Consider the following 18,127-nt stretch of genomic DNA (forward strand, 5'->3'; position numbering starts at 1 on the left):
AAGAAGCCTAATGCGGATAGAGCCTCGGTTTGTGTTTCGCAAACGGAGCTGAGGATGGGGCTGACCCTCCTGGGTGCCGGTGAGTATGCAGGGCTGAGCCCCGCCCCCATCCCGTCCAATCCCCGCCCCCGGCGGCCACTGCCCCGCCCCTCCCCTCCAGACCCGCCCCCCGCCCCTTCCCGCGGCCGTGCGGGCGCGGCCTGCCGGGTGAGTGAGGGTCAGGGAGTCCCGGATCAGCCCAACAGGGGTCACCCCGGTCAAGGTCCTTGAGCACCCCGGACCACCGCGACCCCGGCGCAGGACGGGCGCCGCCGGGGACTGCGTAGGTGCCAGTCGCCGCCGGGTGTGCCGGGCGGTTGAGGGGGGAGGGTGTCCGGATGTCCCGACAGTCTGCTGCCCCACTTCCGGGGCCTCCACTTTCACTTTCCCTTTCGCTGTAGCTGCTCCCCACCCCTCCCGACTGTCTGGGGCCGCCCCGCAGGGGAGGGAGTGTGGCTGCAATCCCTGGCGCCAGGGGTGTTCCCAGAAGCGAGAAGTTGGGGGGAGGGCCCTCCCCAGGGACTAACAGCGCCCGGCTGTGCGGCGTCACCCTCATCCCTGCACCAGGTCTGTCCCGCTTCCTCTGTCGCCCATTGTGGGCTTGGCTCGGTGCCCTTTGCCCTTTCACCTCCCACGCAGGGTCCCAGCCCGTTCCCATACCCGGTCTCCGGTGCTTGTGATGTTACCCGATCCCATCCGGGGACACCAAGGCATAAAGAGGGTTCGGGCCGGGCCGGAGGCCACCGGCCGCGACTGAATTACTTGTGGTCATCCGCCCTCTCCCAGGTGACCCAGGGATAACATTTCTCCGGAGCTGCTGCCCCCGCCTGGGGGCATGGGCGCAACCACACCAGATGGACGAGAAGACCAAGAAAGGTGGGCACAGCCTGGAAGCGGCTGGGAAACTTCCTTTAGGCGGTGGGCCCCGGCAGGACCTGGCCTCCCCTGCCCTGAAGGGTGGGAGAGGTGGCTTTAACCGCACCCTCCCTCTATCCACCTGCCCCTCAGTTTCCTTCTTTGGGGCCTGGTTGCTTCTAGGGGCTGGTCCTTCAACTATGGCGTGTCCCTGAGGCCACCACGAGCCAGCACTGTGTTGTGATGGGGTGGAGAGCTCCCAGAGAACACAGGAGATCTCTCAGGCCTGGTGCAGGAGACAGATCTCAGTTGACCTAAATACCAGGGGTCCTTGCGCCCCCTCTTGCCCCCTCCACCCAGCATTGTAGAACATGTCAGGTCATGTCATCACCCTGCTCAAAACCCACCCTGTGTCCCTCTGTGTTCTTAGGCCAGAGCCCTCGGTTAGCCCACAGTTCCCTTCTGGCTTCACTGACCTCACAGTCTTACCCCATTCACCCCCTTGTTCATTCTGATGGAGCCCCACTGGCTTCTTTCTGTTCCCATCCAATCATTTCTGGCTCAAGGCCTTTGCCCTGACCTTTCTCTCCACCAGGAATACTTTTCCCTAACCGGGTTTGGACACATCTAGCTTTTCCTGGTCTCAGCTTCAGTGTCCCCTCCTCCTAGAGGCCTTCCCTGATCTCCTTATGCTGTTTATTTCCTTGCCAGCGTGGTTCACAACCTGAATTCTTTTCTGTTGTCTATCTCCTTGCTGGGCCGGGAGGTCCGTCAGCACAGGGACCCATTTATCTTATTCACTGCCGAATCCCAGTTTCTGGGACAGCAGCTGGTACACAGTAGGAGCTCAGTAAATCCTTGTCACATAAATGAATGGAAGTTTGGGGGCCTGGGAGTCTGAAGGACAAATAGAACTAAATGAACAGGGAGGGGGAATGGGGAGTATCAGAGAAAGGGATTTTTAAGCTGGGTGCTAAAGGATATGTAGGAGTTCACCAGGGAGACAGAGGAAGCAGTAGGTGCAAGGGACTACCACCTCCCTCTCCCCCAGCTCCTGGAAAATAAACCGTGTGCTAACCTGCTTCCATTGTACTGGATTTCAGCCGAGGAGATGGCCCTGAGACTCACCCGAGCAGTGGCAGGCGGGGATGAACACGTGGCAGTGCAGTGTGCCATCTGGCTGGCAGAGCAACGGGTGCCCCTGAGTGTGCAACTGAAGCCTGAGGTCTCCCCAACACAGGACATCAGGTGAGGAGGGCACGACTGGCCTAAGTCTTAGGGCTTCCTGAAACCCAGTGGGCCGCAGTATATTCTTGCCGGTTATTCTCCTTTTAAAAAATTTTTTAATGTTTATTCATCTTTGAGAGACAGAGCATGAGCGGGGGAGGGGCAGAGAAAGACGGAGACACAGGCTCCGAAGGTATCCGAAGCAGGCTCCAGGCTCCGAGCTGTCACCACAGAGCCCGACGCGGGGCTCGAACTCACGGACCGCGAGATCATGACCTGAGCCGAAGTCGGAGGCTCAACCGACTAAGCCACCCAGGCGCCCCTCTTGCCAGTTATTCTTAATGGCAGGTTCTGGTGTCAGGAGACCTAGCTTCAAACCCGAGCTCTGTCTGTCATCCACTGTGAGATCTATAGCAAGTCACTTCACCTCTCAGAATTTTCAGAGGTTTTTTGATTTTAAAAATGAGGCAATAATAGTAAGCCATCTCATAGGATTGTTAGAAGGTGTATTAGAATGTTAGTCCTCGGGGCGCCTGGATGGCTCAGTCGGTTAAGTGTCCGACTTCGGCTCAGGTCACGATCTCGTGGTTTGCGAGTTCGAGCCCGGTGTTGGGTTCTGTGCTGACAGCTCAGAGCCTGGAGTCTGCTGGGTATTCTGTGTCTCCCTGTCTCTCTGCCCTTCCCCTGTTCGTGCTCTGTCTCTCTTTTTCCAAAAATAAGTAAACATTAAAAAAAAAACAACACATATAGAATGTTGGTCCTCATATAACAGAAAAAACATAGTAACGGTGGCATAAATAAATTTGATGGCAGGCAGTCTGTATGTGGGGGCTGTGCTTCCTGTAAGTCCCCGGAGACTCAGGCTTCTGTCTTGTTGCTCTGCCATTCATGGGCTCCATTCTGCGGTTCGCTTCATGGTCTAAAATGGCTGTTCCAGCTCCGGCCGTCCCATCAGCATTCTTGCCGGTAGGGAGGAAGGTGTGGTGTCTCCCAGCCAGATGGGGGCCCCCAAATGTGGGGCGACCCAGTTGGGTAGAAGCTGGCTGTGCAGGTGCAGAACAAAAGAGAACTGTATTGAAGACACCACCAGGGGGCGGTGGGCAGGACAGCAAAGCAGGGACTGTCTGTGGGGGGCTAGAGCTACAGGGGAGAATGAGAGAATATGGGGACGTTTGGAGTTTCCCCTTTTTTGGCCACTGTGCCTGGTGTGAGTGACCCCTTTGTCAGCGGGGGCTTAGGGATATTTCGAGGTGGGTTGCTTAATGAGCCTGTTTGCATTCAGCGCGGTGATGGTCGCTGTGGCCCCTTCTGTCTGTCTTAACTCAAGTTGCCGTTCAAGCCTGTTGGCCAAAAGCGGCCTTGCAGAAGGGAAGAGGGACCCCCGCTCCCACCCTTGAGGGCACAGCTCAGAGAGTTGCACACACTTCTTCCACTCAATTCCTGCGGACCAGAAGGTATTCTCACAGCCACGCTCGGCTTGAAGGGAGGCTGTGAAACACGACCAGGCATCCAACTAGAACTCAGGGTTTCTTTTTTTTTTTTTTTTTTTTTTTTAATTTTTTTTTTTCAACGTTTATTTATTTTTGGGACAGAGAGAGACAGAGCATGAACGGGGGAGGGGCAGAGAGAGAGGGAGACACAGAATCGGAAACAGGCTCCAGGCTCTGAGCAGTCAGCCCAGAGCCCGACGCGGGGCTCGAACTCCCAGACCTCGAGATCGTGACCTGGCTGAAGTCGGACGCTTAACCGACTGCGCCACCCACGCGCCCCGAACTCAGGGTTTCTGTTAGCAAGTAGAGGCAAGGGAGAACGGAGGCTGGTCATCTTTCCCCAGGAGACCGAATTGCTCTCGGAATGCTTAGCACAATGCCTGGCACATGTCACTCAGTGAATCGTGGTGCTTATCTTCCCGCCCCCCCCCCTGCTTTTTCATTGCTGCCTAGTAACTTTCTATCGCCTTGTAAAGGACCCCGGTCTGTGCTTTTATTTGTAGTCTCTGCTCATCTCCCTCCCTTTCCCCAACCCCAGCCTTATCTCCAGGGACTTGCCTCGTCTGGACATTTCGCAGAAATGGAATCATACCGCATGTGGCCTCTTGTGTCCGGCTCCTTTCACTTAGCATCCTGTTTTCTCGATTCATCCGTGTGGTGGCGCGTATCAGAACTTTATTCCTTTCTGTTGCTCGATGATAACGTATTGTACGACTATACCACATTTTCTCTATTAATCATTTGCTGGACATTTGGGGTTTTCCCGCTTGGGGGCTAACGTGAATAATGATGCTGTGAACATTCGTGCCTAGTCTTCTTTTTGAGTTTTACCGAGCTGTAATGGACACAGGACATTGTATTAGTTTAAGGTGTTGTGATCTTGTGATTTATAATAAGGAATATTTTCTTGGTCTTTGTCCTTTCCTGGCACAGAGCTCCTTGGAACTTCTTACGTTTTTTCGAGTGGTAAAGGTGCGTTTTGTTGTGCAAATGAGGTGACCTTTGGAATCTCCCTAGATCACCTAAGGATGGGGGCCGCTGCTCACCAGAGAAACCAGCCAGTGTGATTAGAGGGTTGGAGTGTTCAGTCCCATCCCCCTGACCTCCTGGGAGGGGACGGGGACTGGAGGTAGAATCAGTCCCCAGTGGCAGTGGTCTCATCAGTCACGCCTATGTAATGAGATTTTCATAAAAACTGAAAAGGGCGGGGTTCAGAGAGCTTCTGGGTTGGTGAACACGTAGAGATCTGGGGACGCTAGAGCACTCCAGAGGGCAGGGAAGCTACCACCCTTTCCCGGATGGTGTGCCTCGCACTGTGCATCTCTTCCAGATTCTTCCATCCGGCTGTCCCCGAATTATGCCCTTCCATAACAAACCAGTGGTCTCGTAAGCAAAATGTTTGAGTTCCGTGAACTGCTCTAGCAAATTAATGGAATCCCAGGAGTGGGCTGTTGGAACTCCCGATTCTGTATCCGATGACGCAGTACCGGCTTACGACTGCCATTTGAGAGGGGGCGGTCTCGTAGGACTGAGCCCTCAAGCTGCGGACACTGCTGCTGTTTCTGGGTAGATCGGGTCAGAACTGAGTTGAAATGGAGGACGCCCTGCTGGTGCCTGAGAATTGCAGGAGCCTCCCTCTTCCCATCCACACGTTGGAAATCGAGTCTCGGAACCAGTTTAGATGCACAACATAATGACTTGGTACATGTATGTAATTGGGCAGTGATGAACACAGCAAGTTAACATCCATTGCCTCACATACTTACGTATTATTTTTTTAAGTATTCTCTATACCCCACATGGGGTTTGAACTCACCACCCTGGGATCGAGAGTCACATGCTCTACCTGAGCCAGCCAGCCGCCCTTATTATTTTTATTGCCTGCAGTTTCAGATACATGAGGCAGAAATGTTAACGATAGTCACCATGCCTGTACATTACCTCCCTGTGACTTGCTTATTAGCCTCAATACCATTATCACATCTAAAAAATTAAGAGTAATCCCTTAAACTCCCCTAATACAGTTTATAGTATAATTTCCCTGATTATCTCATTGACAGTTTTTATAGTTGGGTTATTCCAATTAGGAGCCAGAGAAGATCTACACAGATCCTTTCTTTCTTTCTTTCTTCTTTTTTTAAACACTTATTTATTTTTGAGAGACAGAGCATGAGCAGGGGAGGGGGAGAGAGAGAGGGAGACACAGAATCCGAAGCAGGCTCCAGGCTCTGAGCTGTTTGTTAGCACAGAGCCCGATGCGGGGCTCAAACTCATGAACTGCGAGACCATGACCTGAGCCGGAGTTGGACGCTCAACCGACTGAGCCACCCAGGCGCCCCGACATGTATCCTTTCTTAATCTTGTCTTTTTAATTCCTCCTCTTTATTTTTATGCCATTAATTTAAGAACCTTGGTCTTGGTCCTCCAGAATTCCCCCACATGCTGGATTTATTAACTGCCACCTCGGGGTGTCATTTAAGTATCTCCAGTTTTTCTTGTGAACTTGTAGTTGGATCTAAAGGGTAGGTTAGTCCGGAGTCACTTTGTACATTTCCAGGAACTCGTCCTCATTTACTGATTGTTTCTTGCTGTTCTTGTTCTGTGCTCTGATGTGTCTGTGTCCTTTGGGATCCAGTTCTGGTTTTTTTCATCGTAGCCCTTCCCTTTCGTGCTTTTGATCTTCCAGAAATGTTGAAGGGTCCTTCCTTGAGAAAGCTGGTGTTTCTCTGGAATAACACTGGGTTGAAGTTCTGCCTCTCACAGTCTCAGTGTTACTTGGTAGCCTCAGCGTAACCTGTCCGTGCCTCGTGTTTTTATCTGTAAAACAGCAGTGACAACAGTATCTGCCTCCTGGGTTTGTGGAGAGGATTAAACGGGCTAAAACATACTAAGTGCTGGGGCGCCTGGGTGGCTCAGTCGGTTAAGCGTCCGACTTCGACTCAGGTCACGATCTCGCGGTTTGTGCGTTCAAGCCCCGCATCGGGTTCTGTGCTGACAGCCCAGAGCCCGGAGCCTGCTTCGGATTCTGTGTCTCCTCCTCTCTCTGCCCCTCCCTGCTCATGCTCTGTCTCTCAATAATAAATGTTTAAAAAAATGTTTAAAAAGAAACATATTTAGTGCTTTGAAGCATCGTGGCATATAGTAAATAACAACGATTGGTGGTTTGGCTAAAGAGCAAAGGAGGGAATGACAGGAGGCTGGAGAGTAGGGAGGGGCTCGGATCACGGAGGCCCTCGTGTGCCGCAGTGAGTCCGGATTGGATTCTCAGAAGAGCGTGGAGCCACCGCAGGGGTTTAAGCAGCGGGTTCTGATTCAGGAGGAAGCACAGGGCTGCGGGAATCCAGGAAAGGCCCCCTAACCCAGACTGGGCGTCTGTGGGCGCGTGCGCGTGTATATGTACACGTGCAGCTGCGTGCACAAGCGTGCAGACAGGTACGTGCCAGCAGCTGGTGGCTGAGGTTGGACCTGTGACCTTCTCCGCAGGCTGTGGGTGAGTGTGGAGGATGCTCAGATGCACACAGTCACCATCTGGCTCACAGTGCGTCCGGACATGACAGTGGCTTCCCTCAAGGACATGGTGAGTTCGGGGGGGGGGGGGGGTGCAGGCGGAAGTGGAGGGGGTACACGAAAGGGAAACATCAGGGCAGACGCTTCCCATTTTACGTCCACTTCTCTTTACTCTGGTCCTCCCTTTCCCCTCTCCCTCTCTCCATGTCCCCGCCAGGTATTCCTGGACTACGGCTTTCCACCCGTCCTACAGCAGTGGGTCATTGGGCAGCGGCTGGCCCGGGACCAGGAAACCCTGCACTCCCATGGGGTGCGGCGGAATGGGGACAGCGCCTACCTCTACCTGCTGTCAGCCTGCAACACCTCACTTAACCCTCAGGAGCTGCAGCGGGAGAGGCAGTTGCGGATGCTGGAAGGTGAGACTCTGCCTCTGAGTGGCACGGGACTCATCTGAGGTCGCAGGGCAAGAGGGAGCAGAGTCCGTGGACTTTTGGTCAGGAACTCTCGCCAGGAGGACCTTATCCATAGTGCACAAAGGACACCCCCCCCCCGGAGGGAGCCATTTCTGGAGCCGGCGGTCTGGGGGAGAGGGGCTGAGTCCAACCCCCGGCCCCAGCATTTATCAGCTGTGTGACCTTGGGCCAGTCCCTTCCTGTCTCCACTCCTCAGTTTCTAAATCTGTAAATTGGATACCATGATAATAATAGCATTTATTCTCAATTTTTAAAATTTTTATCTGGAAATCGTTCAGACAGACAGAAAAGGTGCAAAGTTGTACGAAGAATTGCATAACAAATTCCCAAGGACCTTTCGCGTGTATTCCCCCAAATATTAACATTTCACCACAGCTGCTTTGCTTTATCATTCTCTATACACAACTGTTTTTATATGCATAAATACTCCTGTTTTCTGAACGGTTCTGAAGTGCAGACATGATGTATCCCTCTCCCCTAAAAATTTCAGTGTGCATTTTCTTTAAAATAGGGTCATTTTCTTACATTACCACATACAGCTACCAAATTTTGGAAACCAACAATGATAAAGTACTGTTATCTAATCCACACATGTTACCCAGATTTGACCAGTTGTCTCACTAATGCCCTTTATAGCAGGAGACCTGGCCGTGGCGTCGTGTCTCCCAGGGTCTTTCAGTCTTTGGTGCCCTAGTCTTCCTGTGACTGTCCTGATACTTGAAGACTCCAGCCAGTTTTGTTTGTTTGTTTGTTTGTTTGTTTGTTTGTTTTTCCGCTTTTCTGTCCGATGGCCCTTCATGAATGGATGCAGATTCAGGATTTGGCAGGAGCAGGACTGAAGTGTTTGTCCCTCTAGGTGCATAACTTGAGCATAGGAGGCCTGTCTTTAGGCGGCGGGGTTTTAAGCCGGGAGCACGCGGGAGCATTCACGGGTGGAGGAGGGACTCTGACTTTGTGGGAGCCCGACACTCAGCCAGGTCTGGGCTCACCTGGCGAACCGAGCTGGAGACTCCCCCAGGGAGGAGGGAGAGGACCGAGGAGCGGAGCTGTGCGGGGCGCGCGGCCGGCACAGAATATGTGCCAAGTGGGCTGCGTGGATCTGCCACGCCCTAAATCCTCCTCCCTAGATCTGGGCTTCAAGGACCTCACGCTTCAGCCCCGGGGCCCCCTGGAGCCAGCCCCCACCAAGTCCGGAGCCCCCCAGGAGCCGGGGCGGGGCCAGCCCGAAGCCGCGCCCGAACCCCCGCCGGTAAGCCGCCCCCACCTCGGCGCGCGCCCTTGACCGCGCGCCCCGCCCCCGACTCCGCCTCCACGCTCCCGGACCCCTCCCCGCGCCGTGCTCAGCCCCACACCCTCCGACTCTGCCCCCAGGTGGGCTGGCAGTGCCCCGGCTGCACCTTCATTAACAAGCCCACGAGGCCTGGCTGCGAGATGTGCTGCCGGGCGCGGCCTGAGGCCTACCAGGTTCCCGCCTCGTACCAGCCGGACGAGGAGGAGAGAGCGCGCCTGGCGGGCGAGGAGGAGGCGCTGCGCCAGTACCAGCAGGTGGGCGCGGCGGCCTCGGACCAAACACCTGTGGACCGGGCGGGGAGGCGTACGGTGGGACGGGAGGCACCTCCGCATTGCCGCTCCAACCCCGTGGCTGCCTTGCCCCCTCCTGACCCCCCCGCTGCTGTTGACCCCGCACTTGACTGTGGCCCGCCCTCTCCTGGAGGTCTTAAGTGCTGAGACCCTGCTCCCAGGCTGTGATCACATGCCCCGCCCCCACTTCGGCTGTGGCTCCGCCCCTAGCCTTGACACACACCCACTGTGCACACGACTGCCCCAGGCTGTGACTCCCGCACCCTGTTTCCGACCACGCTCGTATCCACCTTCCCCTTACCCACCTGTGATAGTTACTGCTCCACTTAGACATGACCTCACCCTGGACCCTGCTACTCCCGACCTCCTCCCTCCCTGTTGGGGTTCACCCCTGACTTCCTAGGAGCCTGGACCGGGCCCTTCACTGCTCCCTGTAAGATTGGCCCCGCCCTCTGTCCTGCCCCTTCCGTAGTTATGCCCCCCGATCCTGACACAAGCCCTGATTACACAGATGCCAGACCCTGAGTGTCCCCCATTCTGATTGGATGCCCCCCACCTGCTTTCTCCTCGGACCCAGTGCTGCCCTTGCCCCACCCCAGCCATGACGTCATTCGTGGTCTTACCTACAACCTTGGCCCAGACCCCGTCCTCTCTCCGGTCTTGCTTTGCTCTCTAGCTTTACCACCACCCGCATACCCCTGACCCACTCTGTGACCTTGACGGGCTCCTACTCCACCACCCTCCGCCCTGCTTCTGGGCGGGGATGTGAACTCTCTTAAGACCCCCAGACTACCTCCTCAGACTCCTTCCCTTCACTATTGCCATCACTCCCTCTCGTGGCTTGACCCCTGGTTGCAGCTCCAACCTGCCTCTGCCTGGCCCGCCTCCTGTCATTGGCTTCCCCGCCTCCCCTCCTGCCCTGGCCCCATCCTTCCCATCATCTCGTCTCCCGCCCACTGCCAGGCCACCTCCACCCCCACCCAGGGATCCTGACTCTCCCCCAGCTTTGCCCCGCCTCCGGGGTCTGACCTGGCCCCCTGGTCCTGCCCCCTTCCTGGTCTGACCCTCCCCCGAGACCCTGACCCGCCCCGCGGCCCCGCCCCGTGTGCCCAGCGGAAGCAGCAGCAGCAGGAGGGAAACTACCTGCAACACGTCCAGCTGGATCAGAGGAGCCTGGTGCTGAACACCGAGCCCACCGAGTGCCCCGTGTGCTACTTGGTGCTGGCGCCCGGCGATGCCGTGGTGCTGCGTGAGTGTCTGCACGCCTTCTGCAGGTGCGGCCCCCAACCCCACCCCCAGCAACGCAGCGTTTGTCGCAGCCGCCGATTACCGGAGGGCTGAGAGTGGGTGGGGCCTGTGCGCTTACATCTCATTGGACGCTCACAAAAACCTGCGAGGTAGGCGCTGTCTCCCCATTTTGCAGAGGGGGAATGTGAGGTTCGGAGGCCAGCCGCTTGCTCAAGGCCACACTGCTCAGGCATTCTGGTTCCAGAGCCTGCGCCCTTTGCCGCTCTCTGCGGCAGGCCCAGCCAAGGGCACTGAGGCCCTATCGCCGGCAGACTGAGCCAGCCCCGCTCTCCGCCTGGCTGGTGGGCAGACCGTCCTTCTCTGAGGCTCCGCCAGGCCACCGGTCCTGGGCTGTGCAGACCATGTCCGCCTTCACCACAGCGGACATTCGCACGGCCCCTGGGTGCCAGGGACTGTGCCAGGCCTGGGGATCCAGGAGGGAACAAAGAAGCTCAGTTCCTGCCTCCTTGGAGCTTACGTTCCGGTGGAGAGAGTCTGATATTAATTGAATAATCGCTGATGGAATTGTAAATTGTGTCAAATGCTAAGCACCAGCGGATTGTGATTAGTGGATTCTGATCAAAGAACAGGGGCCCTGCTCCAGGAGCGGGTCAGGAGAGCCCCTAAGGGGGTAGCATTTGAGCAGAGACCCGGGGGTCTGCTGCAGCGGTGTGCCCGGCCTGTCTGTGGCCAAGCAGGTGTCGGTGTGCCTGGAGCAGAGATGGACCGAGAGATTAGTTAGAGAGGACAAGTCCTCAGGGCTCTTGTGAGTCGTAGCGAGGCGAGCAGGTTTGTTCTGGGCGGATCCGGATGGGGGCTGCTGGGGATTGTGAGGCCAGTGTGTTGGGAATGGTGTCGGAGGGCGAGGTGGGCCCAGGGAACCCGGGAAGGATGCTTCTGCTCTGCTCCAGGCAAGGAGTGATGGGGGCCTGGACCAGAGCAATGGGGGGTGGCTGTGGGGTGCACAGAAGTGGACGCTTTGGAGATGGGTTTATGGGAGGGATATGAAGGAAGAGGGGAATTGAAGAGAAGCCCACCTGGGGTCAGGCCTCACTACGTGAGGGGTGGAATCCAGGTGGATGGGGTTCAGATGACCCTAACCTCCCCCTCCCGCCCTTCACCCCCTCCAGGGAGTGTCTGCAGGGCACCATCCGCAACAGCCAGGAGGCCGAGGTCTCCTGCCCCTTCATTGACAACACGTACTCGTGCTCGGGCAAGCTGCTGGAGAGGGAGATCCGGGCGGTAAGGCCAGGGGCGGAGGGCGCACCCTGAGCTGGCAGGTGGGGATGGGGTTGGGGGCACCGGTCTCAGCACACATTTATCCGGAGCCTTCTGTGTGGGCTGCTGAGGGCCAAGCAGTGAACAGGACGGGACTTGGGGGAAGTAGGCGGTAAAGAAAGGACTCTTGGGAAGGAAAGACAGCAGAGCCATTAAGAATGGGGAAATTCTGGGGCCATTGGCCTGGGTGACCTCCGGTCAGATCCTCACCCCGTGCCTTGGTTTTCTCATCTCAGCTAGGGTCGCAGTTAGCTTCTTCGAAGGTTGTGAAGAATATAGTAGAGTGTATGTGTAAAAGACTTCAGAGTAATGGGTGAGGCCTCGCATCCGTTTGCTTTTGCCGCCTGACAAGTTATCCCAGACGTAGTGTCTTCAAACAACCACTGTTTATTTAGTTCACGAATCTGCAAGTGAGTCATCGAGGTTGGACTTAGCCAGATGATTCTTCTAGCTCCAGCTGGGCCTGGCTGGTCCCATGTGGGTTTAGCCGATGGATCAGCTGTCACGGGCTGATTTATGATGGCCTTATTTGCAATGGCGGGGCGGCTGGGCCTGTTTCCGCTGTGCTCTGTCACCCACCGGCAGGCTGGCCAAGGCCTGCTCCCGGGCTGGTGGCCTCCAGGGTCCCGGAGCAGCCAGCAGGGAGCTCCAGTGCAAGAGTCCTTGCCACGCGTCTGCTCTTTTTACTTGCTGCCATCCCAGTGAGCATGCTTGAGCCCATAGTCCCCGCGAGGGCACCATCCAAGGGTGTGGAGTCAGGGAGACACGAATAAATCGGGGCCCTTTCTCCAGCAATCCATTCCAGTGTTGCACACATCTGCACGAGTGTGTTCGCTGTTACTATTATGATTGTCATCAAGATCCCACCCTTCTCGGAGTCTCCATTCCCCCCCCCCCCCGGAAAATCGACTGCTGGGCCTGATTCGTGGTTTTTAAACTGCTCGGGACTGGCCTTCTCAGAATTGGGCATCTTGGGGTTCCCAGACCAAAACATGGAGGCAGGGTCAAAGTGGCTGAGGTCCAAATGGGAGACCCCCCCCCCTCCCCGACAACAGGCACATCCGCGAGACCTCTGTACCTCCTGCCTCTCTCTTAGGATCCTGCTTCCGAGAACGTCCCTGACTGCACCAAGTATTTCCTGGAGCCCAAGGGGTCTACCTCTGCTCCAAAAGGGGAGGCAGAAAGGGTAGAACTTGGGGAACTTCTCCCCACATCCAAGAACAGCCTCGTTTTTATCTGTTGTCTGTGGGGCACCGGGGAAGGGTGGCTCCGGGTGGTTGCTGAGGCCTTCTCACCCGGGCCTGGAAAGGCCCCCAGACATAGAGTCCTTCCAGATGTCCCGGCACCCATGGTCATCATCCAGGGGTTTTTCCCTTGAGGTCCACCCCTGCCAAGGGCATTGTGATGGGGCCAGAGCTCCTTCCAGGGGGCCGCAGGGCCCCGTACTTCCCCAGAGGCCTTGGGAGTTGACCCAAGACTCAGAATGCTCAGGTGTGGCAGAGGGAGAAAGGGGCAGAGATCAGCAGGGTGACGCAGTGGAGTTTATCTTTACAAAAAACATGCCTAAACCACATAGAACCGGAACAGAAATCAAAGAGAAAAGTCACCCACAACCCCCGCATCCCAGAAAATCCCTGGATACATTTTTTTCCGTTTCCCTTGGTGTCTGTGGGCAGACATGATTTTATTCCTTTTTAAATCAGCTTTACTAAGGTGAACTTTGCAGGCAATAAAAAGCACCCACTGTAAGCATGCAGTTGGGTGAATTTTGACAGACGTAACTCTCGTAATCAGCCCCCAGTCAACATGGGGAATGTAGGCATGGTTTTTACTTGTGACCAGCATAGATACACCTTTTGCTATGTTGCTATAGAACTTTTCTGAGGATTATTATAAATCTCTATGGCATGTATCCTGCTTATATCTCTTCTCTTAATAATTCCAGTTTCTCAGTTTGTAACGAACGCTTCAAGAACTTTTTGAATGGTGTCTCTTCTTGTACATTATTTTCTTGGGATGAACCTGTAGATGGGGAGTGAGTCCTAAAGGGTCAGAGAAGTTTTGTTGAAACATAATTGCCACACCGCTGTCTCCCAGTGCCATATACCAGGATACTAGTTTAACCACATCTTCGCCAGCATTGCTGGTTATTATTTTTGTTCACTTTTCCTTTTTTTTTTTTTAAATTGTAGAATATACATAACAGAATTTCCCATTTTTACCGTTTTTCTTTTCTTTTTTCCCCCCATTTTTACCATGTTAAGTGTACAGGTCTGTGGCATTAAGTACACTCACATTGTGCACCTATCACCACTGTCCATCTCCAGAACTTCTAATCCACTTTTTGAATGAGAGTTTTTATTTAAAAAAAAAGTTTTTTTTTTTTAATGCTTTTATTTTTGAGAGAGAAAGAGACAGAGTGCCAGCAGGGGAAGGGCAGAGAGAGAGAGAGGGAGACACAGAATCCGAAGCAGGCTCCAGGCTCTGAGCTGTTAGCACAGGGCCCGATGCAGGGCTCAAACCCACGAACCGTGAGATCATGACCCGAGCCAAAGTTGGATGTTTAACCAACTGAGCCACCCAGGCGCCCCTTGAATGGAGTTTTTAAACACGGAGCAGGGCTGGGTTGGACTTCATGGGTCGAGGGCTTCCTGGAGGATATTTGGTGGCTGGGAGGGCCCTCGTCAGCTGTTCTGAACCCCGAGCAAACAAGGTTGTGGCCTCTCGGCAGCTGCTGCCCCCCGAGGATTACCAGCGATTTCTGGACCTGGGCGTCTCCATCGCGGAAAACCGCAGTGCCTTCAGCTACCACTGCAAGACCCCGGACTGTAAGGGATGGTGCTTCTTTGAGGATGATGTCAACGAGTTCACCTGCCCAGTGTGCTTCCACGTCAACTGCTTGCTGTGTAAGGTGGGGACAGGGGCCCACGCTGTCCAGTCACCCTAGTCCTGCCAGGAGCTCACTGCACCTCGGTGCTTGTTCTCCTGGCAAGGGAGCTGTGACCCCAGCCTGGTCGTTTCACCACGGACAGCCGCACGTCGATGGCGGGGCCTGGTCCGGGCCCCAAACTGAGCCTGACCCTTGGACCGAGCCCTGGCTCTCGATGGAACCTCAGCCTAGCCTGAGCCTCGGCCCGAAACTGAGCCCTGACCCTGGCCTCCTAGTCACACACCAACCCGCCCCTGGCCCCAGACTGATGCTCAACCCCTGTCCTGAATTGAGCCCGGACCCCAAACCCAGACTGAGTCTTGCCGGACCCTGACCTCAGGCCGCTCCCCGCCCTCATCGGCTCAGTGGCTGACCCCTAACGAGACTGGTCTCGAGGCCAGACGAGACGATGCCCGTCTCTGGTCTCTCCAGACTGGTCTGCAGCCTTCTCACATCGAGCCCCTCGCCCGCCACAGGCCATCCACGAGCAGATGAACTGCAAGGAGTACCAGGACGACCTGGCCCTGCGGGCCCAGAACGATGTGGCCGCCAGGCAGACAACAGAGATGCTCAGGGTGAGGCAGGGTCAAGGCTGAGGCCTGGGGATTTGGGTTCTGGGAGGGTTCGGTCCGTGGGTTGGGGGCTTCTCAGTTCTCAGAAAGGGCTGGTCACTGCCATCCAGAAGCGGGACTGCTTAGGACAAGCGGTCACGGGGTGAGCAGCGGGGAGCACGTCTACAAAAGGCAGGAGAGCGTAGGAGAGTGACCCCACACCCCCAGAGGGCCAGCCGGTTTGTCCCTGCGGTGGGCCGGGGGTCAGGGAGGGCTCCGGCCGGCAGCCGCCCCAGCCTGGCTGAAGGCTGGCACCTGCCGTGCCCCAGTCCATGCTGCAGCAGGGCGAGGCCATGCACTGCCCACAGTGCCGCATCGTGGTGCAGAAGAAGGACGGCTGTGACTGGATCCGCTGCACCGTCTGCCACACCGAAATCTGCTGGGTCACCAAGGGCCCACGCTGGGGGCCTGGGGTGAGTCTTGGGGGCGGGCGGGCGGGCGGAAGCAGAGGCTGGGGAGCATGACGGGGAGGCGCCCGGGCGCCTCCCCCCAGAGTGGGGAACAGCCCCTGGGCCAAATCCAACTCCCTGCCTGGATCCGTCCAGTTTGTAAAGTGAGGACGGTTTTTACATTTTTTAAACGGTTGAAAAGTATCGAGAAAAGAAGTTGTTTGGTGCGACACGTGAAAATGATGCGAGACGCGAGTTTCGCGTCCACAAGCAGCGTGTTCTGGGAGCACGGCCGCGTGCATTCGTTGTGTACCGTCCGTGGCCGCTTTTGCACTACAAAGGCCGAGACCCGATGGCCCCAGACACCTGATGGAAGCGGCACTTTGCGGAAAAAGTTTGCTGACCGCACCCTAGAGGGCAGTGAGTGAGGATTCAGTCTGGGCTCAGAGGCAGAGCGGGTCCCCGGCTCTGGTGCACGCCGGCTGTGTGGTTAGGCTGTTCTGAGCCTCGGTTTCTTCATCTGTGAAATGGAGATGATGGCAGGCGTCTTGCAGGCTTGTCCTCAAAACCAAATGAAAGCATGCAAGGGAAGGGCTCCGCCAAAGGCAGCGGTGTTTATCAGGGCTGAGTTCCTGGGGTCGGGGGCACGTAGTTGTATCCGGGTGGACCCCGGGACGGACGGAGGCAGAGGGAGCGTCTCTCAAGCTGCCAATGTGCCGACCCACCCAGGATTTGGAGACAGCCATCACGTCCCTTGCCTGCTCTGGGTCTAGGGGAGCACAGACTGGGACCCTGTAATTAGGGGTGCTGCGGGAGCCCAGAAAGATCTTAACTGACTGCCTCCGCCAGGTAGCTGAGGCCAAGAAAGCCATTCATGGCAGGCGGCCCTGCCCGAGCGAAGAGCCGGAGTGGGGGTGTGCAGGGGTTTGAGGGTGTGATGGAGCAGCGGGGCGGGCCACTGTTTTCACTGCCATGACCTTCTCTCCTCCCCATCCTCTAGGGCCCAGGAGACACCAGTGGGGGCTGCCGCTGCCGGGTGAATGGGATTCCTTGCCACCCCAGCTGTCAGAACTGCCACTAGCTGAGGATGGTCCGGTCCCCACGCTGACCCAGCCCCCCATCCATCCCCATGCTGCTGTGGGACAGGGCTGGTGCTTTGGCTCTCATTTGTGGCCTGGGAGATGCCCGTTGTGCTTGGCTGAGACGGAGGCCTTGTGGAGACCAAGGCCCCTGAGCTACGTGGATGGCTTTGTTTGCAAGGGATGTTGCAGCCTGAGCTCCCAGTGCGTGTTGTCCCTGGCTGCATCTGCCCCAGTGCCTTTGCCCTCCCTCTGGGGCTTGCTGGCCAGACCTCTCAGCTCTTCTCTGTGGCTCTTCGGAACTCTGCCTGACCCAGACTTAAACACGGCCCTGGCCAGAGGTCTTGCAGGATGGAATCTCTGAGAGCCTCGTGTGAGTCCACACTCGCTTCCACCACCCTCGTCTGCTGAACACGTGTAGCCCACCGCTTCGCCAGCGGCGTTGTGGGGCCGGCTTTTCCCTGCCTTTGCGGTCAGAGGCCTGGGGCCTCTTATAGAACTGCTGCTAGTCCTGTTCAGAGCCCCGAGAGAGACCTGGCGGTTTCTAAAGCACAGCCCATCGGGTTCATCGTCCATGGCTCCCTCTCTGCTGCTGTGTAAGCTAATTAAAATGGCTTTTCAGGAAGGGATGAGTATGATGTCGTGAGAGGGAGTGAAAGGGCGGTGGGCTGGGACTCTACACGCAGGCGGGATCCCCAGCCATCTGGGAATTGCAGCAGGAAATTGATAGGTTGGCCTCTGTCAGTGGTGGAGCGAAGGCGTGATGGAGCATTGGGGTCCTCGCTCCGTCTAGGCGCCCCTGTGCCCACCTTGAGGGGCAGGATGCTCTTGGGCCAATCGCAACTGGACAGGCAGTTTGCAGGGTGGCAAGGGTGCACAGAGCAGAGTCTGACTGCAGCCAAGCAGAGAGGGTCAGGAGTACAAACGGAGGGGTGCAGGGCTGGCCCAGGTTCCGGCCTCCAGCACCTTCCGTGCCAGCGGGTGAAGGATCCTAGATGGGCAGGCTGCAAGTGCTCCCTACTGTGGGTCAAGTGCAGATGCCTCTACTCCCAAGGGGACAGCCCATTTCCGGGGGCCCTGACCACAGACAGCCCCGTGCCAGCTCACCAGGGCGGACTTGCAACCAAACCCCATGGGCTTTGGACTCAAGCCACCTGCCCGAGGAAGCAGCAGGAGGCCCCGTGGACTTGTGGGACTTGCGGGACAGCCTGTCTCTCCCAGAGCAGGGGAAGACAAGAGGAAGCCCGCTGCTAAGAGCAGCTGCTGCTGGTATGGGCAGGAAGCGGAGGATGGGCTTCACAGCCCCTGCCGGAGGCGACACATCTTCCTTGAGGGTCTGGGGCAGGCATCAAAGCCACTCGCTTAAAAGGCAGGAAGCTGGA

General features: G+C 56.5%; 1 protein-coding gene across 10 annotated transcripts; it reads left to right on the top strand.

Annotated features, from left to right (window-relative positions):
- Positions 1-161: 161 nt before the first annotated feature.
- Positions 162-17,370, top strand: RBCK1 (RANBP2-type and C3HC4-type zinc finger containing 1). Of its 10 annotated transcripts, none has more exons than XM_047852335.1 (13): positions 162-207; positions 826-915; positions 1,998-2,142; positions 7,095-7,188; positions 7,336-7,534; positions 8,719-8,840; positions 8,963-9,136; positions 10,286-10,446; positions 11,590-11,701; positions 14,469-14,643; positions 15,099-15,241; positions 15,547-15,690; positions 16,667-17,370. In XM_047852335.1, exons 2-13 carry the CDS (start codon positions 894-896, stop codon positions 16,745-16,747), a joined length of 1,572 nt encoding a protein of 523 aa, XP_047708291.1. In that variant the 5' UTR covers positions 162-207; positions 826-893; the 3' UTR covers positions 16,748-17,370. The 10 variants fall into 10 exon arrangements, 8 of the variants coding, with proteins under 8 accessions (XP_047708291.1, XP_047708292.1, XP_047708293.1 ...); XM_047852336.1 differs by having other exon boundaries at positions 189-322; XM_047852337.1 differs by having other exon boundaries at positions 193-326.
- The last annotated feature ends 757 nt before the right edge of the window (positions 17,371-18,127 follow it).

Source organism: Prionailurus viverrinus, chromosome A3 (genome assembly GCF_022837055.1).
Source record: "Prionailurus viverrinus isolate Anna chromosome A3, UM_Priviv_1.0, whole genome shotgun sequence".
Classification (NCBI taxonomy): Eukaryota; Metazoa; Chordata; class Mammalia; order Carnivora; family Felidae; genus Prionailurus; species Prionailurus viverrinus.